Here is a 12,300-nt window from a genome sequence, read left to right on the forward strand (position 1 = left end):
CTAGTGCCTGAAGAAATGTCCATGATGTGTTGTTGAATAATGAAAATACAAAATATTATGTATAATGTGTTACTAATTATGGAACCCAGTTCTATAATTCTCCACTTTCACTCACTTGTGTACACAGCTGTATACATGATACACAGATGAAAATGGTCAGAATTATACACAGTAAAGTGGTCACTATATCTATATCTGGATTATGGATTTTGAAAGCTTCTTAGTTTCTTTCTTGGTCTCTTCTGAGCCTCTAAATTATCTACAATAATGGGCATTACTTTCATACTCAGAGAACAATGACTATATTAATAGTCTTATAGCTTTAGAGAAAAATAAATAACTCAAGATGACAGAGAGTAAGTAGCAAATTTGGCATCATTTCCTGACATAGAGGCAGTTGAGGGGAGGGAGTTCACTCTTACCTGAGTCCAGAATTTGGAGTGGTTCTTTGCCCCACTTTTTTTTCCAGTCCAGTTTCATCGCCACTGATTAGAGCACAGAAGGAAAAAGAATGGCCCGTTCGCTTAATGATGACAAATTGCAGCTTTGGTCTTTACCTGGGAGGCTGTGGTAACCTGGGCCTGCCTTTTGTGTGTGCCCAGGGGCGGCAAGCAGGAATTCAGCGCTGTCGCTGGAGCCTGGCTGGACTCCAATTTGGCGTGTGTCTCACATTGTTTGGGAACACTTTCTGCCGGTGGAGACACACTCCTCTCCCGGGGCCTAGAGCTAAGGAAACAAAAGCTCCTGGTGCCAGGCTACCGGCTTATCTGTAAATCACTTATTCTTTTTTCTTGTCTCCTCAAGGGTGCTTTGACCTTAGCTCAGAGTTTGAGCAGGCACAACTCATCCATTTTTTTCACTGACAAGTTAAGAGACCACATGAATTTAGCCTGCCTGACTATTGAAACTGTATCAGGTCTCAGATATGACCAATTAGAATACATGTGCACCGTGTGTGTATATGTGTGGATACATGCATACGTTTATAACTATATATAAATGATCATTCATCAAAATTGTAAATGTACATGAGAATTCATTTTACTTCTTGATAATTTCAACCACATTAGCTGATTTACTCCTTCTCATGTCTCTGCACACTAGGATGAAAGTGTTGAGGAAAGTGAAGAGGACGGTAGGTCTTTATTTCTAATGTCCATTTACAGTGGAGAGGGTTATTAATGATTTTCAGCTTTACTTTCACATTTATAGAGGTGAAAATGGAAACTACGAAGATGTAAGAGAATCCTTCAGAGTCAGAAAGCTAGTTCACTGCAGAATCAGATTAAAATAATAATCTCTCGCTTTTTAATTCAGTACTCTTTACACCAAATTTCTAAGGGATGGCTATCTTAGTACCCACAACATAGTTAGAAAATATAATTTATATAGTGATCAGTATTTTAGTGAGAGAAAAATGAGTGGAAAACGTTAATAGGGATTATTTTTGTGGCAGGAGCTGATTGGTGATTTTATTGTTTGATGCTATCTGAATTTTCTAAAATATCTGCTTAAATATTTATTACCCTAATGGTATGCATTTTAACACACATTTTAGCCCCTATGTTCTAAGCATGCTACTAGGGACTTCACACATCAGTTTTGTCATTTACTCCTCATGCTAAGTCACTTCAGTCGTGTCCGACTTTGTGCAACCCCATAGACGGCAGCCCATCAGGCTCCCCTGTCCATGGGATTCTCCAGGCAAGAACACTGCAGTGGGTTGCCATTTCCTTCTCCAATGCATGAAAGTGAAAAGTGAAAGTGAAGTCGCTCAGTCGTGTCTGACTCTTAGCGATCCCATGGACTGCAGCCTACCAGGCTCCTCTGCCCATGGGATTTTCCAGGCAAGAGTACTGAAGTGGGTGCCATTGCCTTCTCCGAGCCCATCTTAATAATAGGTTCTTATAAATATGTATTGAATATAATAGAATTGAAAAGTAATAGTGTTCAGAGATGACTCTAAAAATCCCTCCTAGAAATCTTCCTGAGATGCCTGTGTGACTTCAGATCCAATATTATCCTAGTAACAGGAAGTGATTCCAGATAGGTCTCAAACTTTAATATTTTCCTAAGAAGCCACTGAACAATCTGAAGAGGAAGATTTCTGTTGTGACTCTAAGCAGCTCACAGGTCGCTGGCCAGGAAGGCTCACCCCGTGGGGTCAACAGACAGGCAGCGGAGTTGGTTGCTTTCAAAAATCTGTGCAAAATAAACAAAGACTTACAGTGATCAATTATATCTACACCCATTAGATATTGAACATTAAAGACTCCAAAATGAATAGTTGAAGCAGAGGAATTTTGTGTTATGTTTCAAGCCTGCTTTTATTTATTAACATGCCTTCATCCTCCTTGGCATGCTGTCTGACATGCTGTCTGACACAGGGCCCAAGGTTGTGGTTTAAACGACAGTAGAAAGTCACTGTGCTTTGATGGGTCCGGAGCGTGCAGCCAATGTTAATAACTAACAGTACAGACTGAGCCTTGCTACACGGACCTTTAGAATTAACTGTCTCAAGTTGTGTCTGGGACAGGAAGGACCAAGGGCCCCTTTGTCTGGTCTGGCTTAGGCTCATGCTTTCTAGTGACACATAGATTTATGTATCTAGCAATGGATACGCCTTGCTTGTTTCCCTTGAGTAAAATCCAGACACCCCTGTAGTATTTCTTTTTGATACTGGATAAAATTTAAGGAGACCTGCAGTAAAGAGGTTTCTTTTCCAGAATTTGCATCTCTGGGTTTTAGGATACTTAAACCTTAATGTACACACAAGTTGCAGCTTGCTTCTTGGCCTACTGCCTATCTCCTAAAGCTTTTGGCTCCAGAAACAGATACACTCATGGTCATTGAGGAAAAAAAAAAAGTAGAAGCAGTCCAGGGAGTCCAGAGACACACGAGATCATACCCAGAGTTCCACATTCTGTTTTTCCACAAGTTCCAGCTAGCTCAATGAGTGTTTGTTCCAGGTACTCTTCTAAGGGGTCAGAGTTAGGCCTGAGTGAAGAAGACTGCTGGTTGGCCCCACAGTTGTCTCCCCACCTTGCCCTGAGGCATGTAGGATCCCTCTGGAAAGTGAATAGTCTTTAAAACTCAGTGAAATTCCGACTCTGCCTCCAAAGAGTTCAAATGTAAGGTCAGAGTCAGAAGTTCCTGTTGTGCTCACTCAGAGCCAGAGGCTGTAAGAGCTGCTCTTGGTTCAGAACCACATTTGAAGGTCCCACAGACTCTCTGGTACAGTCTGGAGAAAGTAAGAGAAGACTACTCTTTACTGCTAACAAGCAGCTCAGACCTTCACTCCTTCAAAGAAGAGGATGACTAGTTTTACCCCAGAAACATGCCTCTGGCTTTGTTGCCTAGTAATTATGAGATTTCCACTGTCTCTCTCGGCCCAGGCCCCTGGCTATGCCTGCACGCATGCTGGGTCATCACCTGGGTTATCCTCTCGTTGACCCGCATGACACTAGACACCCATGTGGATGGTTGACATTTGTCTATCTCGGGACCTACTTTCAGCTTATCAGACCTTCTCTATTACATAGAGCTGGGCTTATCTTTCTCCACTGCCTCTCCCCCATGGACATCCAAGTACCCATCCTTGCTGTTTCACTACTGATGGAACTTCTGATCTATGTTTGTGATCTATGTTTTTAAACCAGGGAGTCGGATGCTATCTGTTTTATGATGTTGGTGTTTAAAAATCAGAATCATTCTTTAGAGTGTATGTAGATCAAGGAGAACCACACAGCCAGGACAACAGCTGTCCTGTCAAAATGAAGCAAACCAAACCAAGTGCTTGTTGGGGGTTCACTGTATATAGGTTTCTGTCTAGATCATTGTGCTATCAGGAGGAAATTTTTGCTGTTTCTACTCTGGTGATCAGTGGTTTCATCTGTAAAAAACGGAAACAAAAATGTAACAAAAACAAGAAAAGCGATTGGACTTACTGTACACTAGAGTCATAAGCACAACTCCCCCAAAACTTTCCTTTGGAAAAGGTAAATGTGCATTAAAAATTAAGCTTAAATGAGTAGACGGGCATCAGAGCAAAGGGTGCACCTGTGGTTTGGGGGATAGGATAAAGAGCTGCCACCAATCTCTTCTGTTTCCTCTCTGTATGGACTTCAAGTGAAGCCAGAGGCTGTAGCTGTACTTAATGTGCATGTGGAGCCTCACATAGTGTTTTTGACCACCCTATGGTGAAGCCAGCTCTTTCCACGTACGCTAGGTTCCTTCTCTGAGGTCACTGTCCACCCTTTGTTGACTGCGGCTTTCAGGGGAATGAGAATTTTTTTCTTGGAAAGATGCTTCTATTTTTCCCAGGACCACAAGTGGATTTATGAATAATCTGTATACTCCATTTTTCTCAGCCCAACAAAACATCGCACTTGTAATTCCTGCTTGAAATGGTATCTGAGTCAGATTTAATTGTGTCCTGAAAGATGCAATCCAATTTCACTAGATAACCATGGGCTTCCCTGGTGGCTCAGTGGTGAAGAATCTGTCTGCCAATTCAGGAGACACAGGTTTGATCCCTGGAATGGGAAAGATCCCCTGGAGAAGGAAATGGCAACCTACTCCAGTATTCTTGTGGAAATCCCATGGACAGAGGAGCATGGCAGGCTGCAGTCCATGGGGTGGCAAAGAGTCGGACATGACAGTGACTAAAGGACAACAAACCATGATTACTCCTGTCACATTTATGTGTTTTAAATTTCATTGATATTTTCACATCAATTATCTTACTTTATTCCCAGAATAGCATTCCAAGGCAAATGAGAGAGATTATCACTTGCCTAAAGTGGAAACTGCCACCCCAAACTAAAAGCACTTATAAATGAGTATATGGGCATCAGAGCAAAGCCAAATCTATTCACATAGCTAAAATCCATATTTCCTGACTCCAGATGAATGCTTTCTCTTCATAGTCTTAAATATGAAGTCAGATATCAGAGTGCTATCAGCCTACAATATTAACTGACCACATACTATAATTATAGGTATTGTAGTAGTTTTATTATTTGCATACACAAAAGCAAGAATATTATCCCGATTTACCTCTCTATAATTCAAAGTTTGTATCTAATAAAGGAGAAAGCCTCTCACAGTGATAACTCCTACAGTTCCCTAATACCATTATTTTAGGAAATGTCTAACCAGGACTAGCACTTTCCAGGTGGATCAGTGGGAAAGAATCCACCTGCCAATGCAGAAGAAACAGGAGACAGGAGTTCAATCCCTGGGTCAGGAAAATCCCCTGGAAAAGGAAATGGCAACACACTCCAGTATTCTTGCCTGGAAAATCCCATGGACAGAGGAGCCTGGCCGGCTACAGTCCATAGGGTCGCACAGGGTCGGACACGACTGTGGCGACTTAGCACAGCACTTCACCGCAGAACCATGGCTAAACAAAGTCTTTCCAGTGGAAACAAGCCTCAATATTGGCTCAGGTAAAAGGTTGGTTTCAACGTGTTGCCAGCAGATGGCGCTGTAAATTAGCAAACATCTTGCCTGGGGAAGTATAGCAGGATGGGGGGTTTAAGGTGAATGAGACAAGTACGATCTGAGGGAAAAATGGTGAATAGCTAATACAGAAAAAAAAAATGCACATTTATGTGGCTTAGAAAAGGGAGGTTTAAAATGTGAGTTAACTTTTTCTTAAGCTTTTGAAACAACTCTTATTTAGCTTATAACTCAGAAGAGTGCTGGCAAGTTAAATCGAATAGAAATTCCGTTCTCCACAGCGGAGAGATTTTCCCTAGTATAGAGAAAGGCTTGTATCCTGTGACATTAACTATAGATAAGTGTTAAATGTTGCCCAGTTAGTTTCCAATATGAGCTGTTTCTTCTCTACCCCTCATCCCTCTCCATCTCTCGGCTCTGTTCTTCATACTTAAAAACTCTCTGCTAAAAGTCCATGGGATCACAAGGAGTTGAACATGACTGAGTGGAAGAAAAAAAACTATATTTCCATCTATTATTTAAGAACTAGGTGCATCTCATATTTTCTTACAAATGTCTTTTACAAGAGTAGGAAATCAAAGGATTCTACTGAGTTTATTTTAACATTCCTAACATTATACTTACACTCAATAAATGTTTATTTAACATTGAATAATTGATTAGTGCATCACATGGTCTAGTGATAGAATTTTCTACATGTATTTAGTCACCACTTTAAAATGTATTTATTGAGTTCCTGTTAGTCTCTTGGTCACAGAGCTTATGATCTAGGAGAGGAAATAATAGCTAATTGAACTCTAGTGTGGCAGGTATATGAGAGTGGAAGGATAGGATTCTATGAAAGGACAAAGGAAAGTTACTTATTTTCAGGTTGATATTAGGGGTTAGGAGAGGTTTTGCCAAAGAAATGAAGTCTACTTTTCTATCTGAATAATGAGTAAAGAAGTGCTATCTACTGAGAATATTCCAGGAAAAGAAAACATTTGAGAAAGACTAGCGACTTCACTTTGACTTTTCACTTTCATGCATTGGAGAAGGAAATGGAAACCCACTCCAGTGTTCTTGCCTGGAGAATCCCAGGGACGGGGGAGCCTGGTAGGCTGCCATCTATGGGGTCACGCAGAGTCGGACACGACTGAAGTGACTTAGCATAACGTGGCGTAGAGATCAAAAAATATATCACTGAATACATGAGTAACAAGAAAGTTAATTTTACTTGAAAAGCACTGTGTGATGAGCAGTGTCAAAAGGTAAGGTGGGAAATTAGGTACTGTTAGGTATTGAAATTTGGCCTAGTATTAACATGAAATATTATAATAATTCATGCATGAGAGTGATGTGATCAGATTTATATTTTTCAAAGATCATTCTGGCTGAAGTGTGGAAACTACGTTGTGTTTGGTGTAGGTGTGGTGGAAAGGAGTATGGTGCAATACAGGAAGCAGAGAGACCAGTTAGGGAACTGTTGCAAAACTGAAATGCTCTGATTGTTACTAGGGTAGTGAACAGATCTGGAAAGAGAGTTAAGCCAGCAAGAAAGATTTTTAAGGGGCTGCCAACCTAAAGTGCACCCCACTCCAGTACTCTTGCCTGGAAAATCCCATGGATGGAGGAGCCTGGTAGGCTGCAGTCCATGGGGTCGAGAAGAGTCAGACACGACTGAGCGACTTCACTTTCACTTTTCACTTTCATGCATTGGAGAAGGAAATGGCAACCCACTCTGGTGTTCTTGCCTGGAGAATCCCAGGGACGGGGGAGCCTGGTGGGCTGCCGTCTATGGGGTCCCACAGAGTCGGACACGACTGAAGCGACTTAACAGCAACAGCAGCAACAGCCAACCTAAAAGCAGATGATGATTGCAGCCATGAAATTAAAAGACGCTTACTCCTTGGAAGGAAAGTTATGACCAACCTAGATAGCATATTCAAAAGCAGAGACATTACTTTGCCAACAAAGGTCTATCTAGTCAAGGCTATGGTTTTTCCAGTAGTCATGTATGGATGTGAGAGTTGGACTGTGAAGAAAGCTGAGCTCCGAAGAATTGATGCTTTTGAACTGTGGTGTTGGAGAAGACTCTTGAGAGTCCCTTGGACTCCAAGGAGATCCAACCAGTCCATTCTGAAGGAAATCAGTCCTGGGTGTTCTTTGGAAGGAATGATGCTGAAGCTGAAACTCCAGTACTTTGGCCACCTCATGGGAAGAGTTGACTCATTGGAAAAGACTCTGATGCTGGGAGGGATTGATGGCAGAAGGAGAAGGGACGACAGAGGATGAGATGGCTGGATGGCATCACCGACTCAATGGACGTGAGTCTGAGTGAACTCCGGGAGTTGGTGATGGACAGGGAGGCCTGGCGTGCTGCGATGCATGGTGTCGCAAAGAGTCAGACACTACTGAGCGACTGAACTGAACTGAACTGAACCTAAAACTTCCTGGTGGCTAAGACAGTAAAGAATCTTCCTGCAATGTAGGAGACACAAGTTCAATCCCTGGATCAGGAAGAATCCCTGAGGGAGGAAATGGCAACCCACTCAAGTATTCTTACCTGGCGAGTCCCATGGACTGAGGAGCCTGGCAGGCTACAGTCCATGGGGTTGCACAGAGTTGGATGTGACTTTCACTTGCTTTTTTTTTTCAACCTGAAAAGAGAAAGTTGAAAGTTAGTCACTTAGTCATGGCTGATTCTTTGTGACCACATGGACTGTAGCCCACCAGGCTCCTCTGTCCATGTAATCCTCCAGGCAAGAATGTCATTTCCCTTCTCCAAAAGGATTAAAAAAAAAAATCAGTGTAATAAAACTCCTCCTGGGAGAAGGTAGTATGTTTTGGGAAGAAATCCTTTGAAAAGCAGCTTAACATGATCATCAGCTCAGTCAGTTCAGTCACTCAGTCATGTCTGACTCCTTGCGATCCTATGGACTGCAGCATGCCAAGCTTCCTTGTCCATCACCAACTCCCAGAGCTTGCTCAAATGAATGTCCGTCAAGTCAGTGATGCCATCCAACAGTCTCATCCTCTGTCATCCCCTCCTCCTCCTACCTTCAATCTTTCCAAACATCAGCATCTATTCCAAAGAGTCGGTTCTTTGCAACAGGTGGCCAAAGTATTCAGCTTCAGCATCAGTCCCTCCAATAAATATTCAGGACTGATTTCTTCTAGGATTGGCTGGTTTGATCTCCTTGCAGTCCAAGGGACTCTCAAGAGTCTTCTCCAAAGCATCAATTCTTCGGTGCTCAGCATTCTTTATAATCCAACTCTCACATCCATACATGACTACTGGAAAAACCGTAGCTCTGACTAGACAGACCTTTGTTGGCAAAGTAATGTCTCTGTTTTTAAATATACTATCTAGGTTGGTCATAGCTTTTCTTCCAAGGGACTAGCGTTTTTTAATTTCATGGCTGTAGTCACCATCTGCAGTGACCTTGGAGCCCAAGAAAATGAAGTCTCTCATTGTTTCCATTGTTTCCCCATCTATTTGCCATGAAGTGTTGGGACCAGATGCCATGATTTTAGTTTCCTGAATGTTGAGTTTTAAGCCAACTTTTTCACTCTCCTCTTTCATCTTCATCAAGAGACTCTTTAGTTCTTCTTCACTTTCTGCCATAAGGGTGGTGGCATCTGGATATCTGAGGTTATTGATATTTCTCCTAGAAATCTTCATTCCAGCTTGGGATTCATCCAGCCTGGCATTTCGCATGATGTACTCTGCGTAGAAGTTAAATAAGCAGGGTGACAATATACAGCCTTGACGTACTCCTTTCCAATTTGGAACCAGTCTGTTGTCCCATGTCCTGTTCTAACTGTTGCTTCTTTACCTGCATACAGGTTTCTCAGGAGGCAGCTAAAGTGGTCTGGTATTCTCATCTCTTAAAGAATTTTCCACAGTTTGCTGTGATCCACACAGTCAAAGGCTTTAGCATAACCAACCAAGCAGAAGTAGATGTTTTTCTGGAATTCTCTTGCTTTTTCTATGATCCAGTGAATGCTGACAATTTGATTTCTGGTTCTACCTTTTCCAAATCCAGCTTGCATATCTGGAAGTTCTTGGTTCACGTATTGTTGAAGCCTGGCTTGGAGAATTTTGAGCATTAGTTTGCTAGCATGTGAAATGGGTGCAATTGTGCAGTAGTCTGAACATTCTTTGGCATTGCTTTTCTTTGGGATTTGAATGAAAACTGACCTTTTTGAGCCCTGTGGCCACTGCTGAGTTTTCCCAAATTTGCTGGCATATTGAGTGCAGCATTTTAACAGCATTATCTTTTAGGACTTGAAATAGCTCAACTGGAATTCCATCACCTCCACTAGCTTTGTTCATAATGATGCTTCCTAACATGATGTTTAGTGATGTTTCCTAACATGATGATAGAGATACTTAAACAGCAAACTCAAACTTTCCACAAGTGGAAAGCAACTTGCCACTTTAGAATGGTGTATATTATTATTTACTATGATTTTGCTTTACTAACAGATACACAGGTTTGGAGTCAGAGATGACAGTTTAAGAAAATAAAAGAAAGGCAGAGCACTTGCCCCAGTGGTCATAATTCTCTACTCTCCTTTTTTCCAAAACGATGGTTGAAGACATATATAAGAATACCTGTCTAGAGGCTCAACAAGTAATTACCCTCCATTAAGTGGTCCCTCAATGCTTTATTGAGGATTATTAGTAGTAAAAAAAATTAAAGAGAAATAGATGACATCAAAATATGTTTACATGATAGTAACTATATTCTCTGTAATTATTTGGATATAAGGGAAAAGAAAGAATCAATTGTGATAACTTCCAGGATTCAAACATGGGAAACTGGATTATTCTCTGTGATAAGGAAGAGAAAGACCAGGTTTGAGGTAGAATTAAGAGAGAGCAGATAAAGAATTGAGATTGCATTTTTAACTTAGTGAAGAATTAAGTTTGTGTTTAAGTTTGAAGTATGTGTGACATTCAAATGGGAAGAGCAAGTAAAGCAAGTAAGTCTGAAGCTTAATAAAGGGATTTGGGTTAAAGGTATGTGTTTGGTAATTAAAAACGTGGGAACAGATTATATCACAAGGGAGAATGTGTAGTATTAAATGCAACAGAGGATATGTGGACAAAAATATAAAACAATACATTTAATAACATCATATTAAGAGATATATTGGGCTTCCCTGGTGGCTCAGATGGTAAAGAGTCTGCCTGCAATGCAGGAGACCTGGGTTTGATCCCTGAGTTGGAAAGATGCTCTGAAGAAGGGAATGGCTACCCACTCCAGTATTCTTGCCTGGACAAGAGAAGCATTGGAAGTCCATGGAATGGCAAAGAGTCAGACGTGATTGAGCAACTAACAGTTTCACTTTCAAGAGACAGTTTAAATAAAGAAACCAATATTTGTGTGTGTGTGTGTGTGTACACATAGACGATACTGTGAACCTGATAATCAGGGAGACCACAGGGTTCTGAAATAGCAAGTCTTCAAGACTGCAGGATTTTGAAACTTCAAGACTGAAAGACTGCAAGATCCGTTCTGCTATCCAGTGCTACCTCTGCTGCTGCTGCTGCTGCTGCTGCTAAGTCGCTTCAGTCGTGTCCAACAGCAGCTCACCAGGCTCCACCGTCCCTGGGATTCTCCAGGCAAGAACACTGGAGTGGGTTGCCATTTCCTTCTCCAATGCATGAAAGTGAAAAGTGAAAGTGAAGTCGCTCAGTCATGTCCGACTCTTAGCGACCTCATGGACTGCAGCCTACCAGGCTCCTCCATCCATGGGAGTTTTCAGGCAAGAGTACTGGAGTGGGGTGCCATTGCCTTCTAGCCTCTGCTTACTTAAAAAATTTCCTATTTAAGAGAAATATTTAACAGAGAAGGTCATTTCTGAGTTGATATGTTTTACAGAAAGAATTCTGGCATACCAGAAGACAGGTTAACCCAAAGTTTGGCTTCTCTTCATCTGACAAATTGTCCTTTTCTGCGCAGGTTAGTCTTTTTTTCCCAACCTGCTGCTTCCAACCTTACTCCAGCTATGGAAGCAAACTTTTTCCCTTGTGATCTCATCATTCTTGAATTTACTTTTATATTTTGAACTATTTAGGTCCATTGCTTTTCAATAAATTTAAAGTTTTTTTATTGCTTTTTTTTATCCAGAGAATTGCTACTGTTTCAGTGATGTAAACCTCTTGCATTTTGGTTAGTGCTGCAGTCTTCAAAGGGTTGTCAAGGTATTGCAAACTGAAGGTCGAGCAGTACTATAGTTTCGTAATCTCAAAGTGTAGAAAACACTTTTGTTTTTGAGAGCATACTGCCTTGTATCATTTTTCACAGTCCTGAGCAAGCTTTCATATCAACTAAAGACAAAGTGTGAAAAAAAACAGAATGTGGTCCACTGGAGAAGGGAATGGCAAACCACTTCAGTATTCTTGCCTTGAGAACCCCATGAACAGTATGAAAAGGCAAAAAGACAGGATACTGAAGGAGGAACTCCCTAGGTTGGTAGGTGCCCAATATGCTACTGGAGATCAGGGAAAAATAACTCCAGAAAAGAATGAAGGGATGGAGCAAGAGCAAAAACAATACCCATTTGTGGATGTGACTGGTGATAGAAGCAAGGTCTGATGCTTTAAAGAGCAATATTGCATAGGGACCTGGAATGTTAGGTCCACTAATCAAGGCAAATTGGAAGTGGTCAAACAAGAGATGGCAAGAGTGAACATCGACATTCTAGGAATCAGTGAACTAAAATGGACTGGAATGGGTGAATTTAATTCAGATGACCATTATATCTACTACTGTGGGCAGGAATCCCTTAGAAGAAATGGAGTAGCCATCATAGTCAACAAAAGAGTCTGAAATGCAATCTCAA

General features: G+C 41.4%; 1 protein-coding gene and 1 long non-coding RNA gene across 3 annotated transcripts in view; both read right to left on the minus strand.

Moving 5' to 3' along the window:
* LOC147379746 (uncharacterized) overlaps window positions 1-889 on the minus strand; it is an 83,899-nt gene extending 83,010 nt beyond the window's left edge. For both annotated transcript variants that reach the window (XR_015133963.1, XR_015133962.1), the window contains exon 1: window positions 423-889. This is a non-coding gene — a long non-coding RNA (uncharacterized LOC147379746). The remainder of the gene's footprint in view (window positions 1-422) is intronic.
* A 4,105-nt stretch (window positions 890-4,994) lies between these two features.
* GMNC (geminin coiled-coil domain containing) overlaps window positions 4,995-12,300 on the minus strand; it is a 48,873-nt gene continuing 41,567 nt past the window's right edge. The window contains exons 5-6 of the mRNA XM_086319581.1: window positions 8,009-8,102; window positions 4,995-7,302 (exon numbers count right to left, since the gene is read on the minus strand). Coding sequence (XP_086175707.1) covers window positions 8,043-8,102 — 60 coding nt within the window. The 3' untranslated portion in view covers window positions 4,995-7,302; window positions 8,009-8,042. The remainder of the gene's footprint in view (window positions 7,303-8,008; window positions 8,103-12,300) is intronic.

This window comes from Bos grunniens, chromosome 1 (genome assembly GCF_055505025.1).
Source record: "Bos grunniens cultivar Pamir isolate PY7600 chromosome 1, Bosgru_T2T1.0, whole genome shotgun sequence".
In the NCBI taxonomy this organism is placed as follows: Eukaryota; Metazoa; Chordata; class Mammalia; order Artiodactyla; family Bovidae; genus Bos; species Bos grunniens.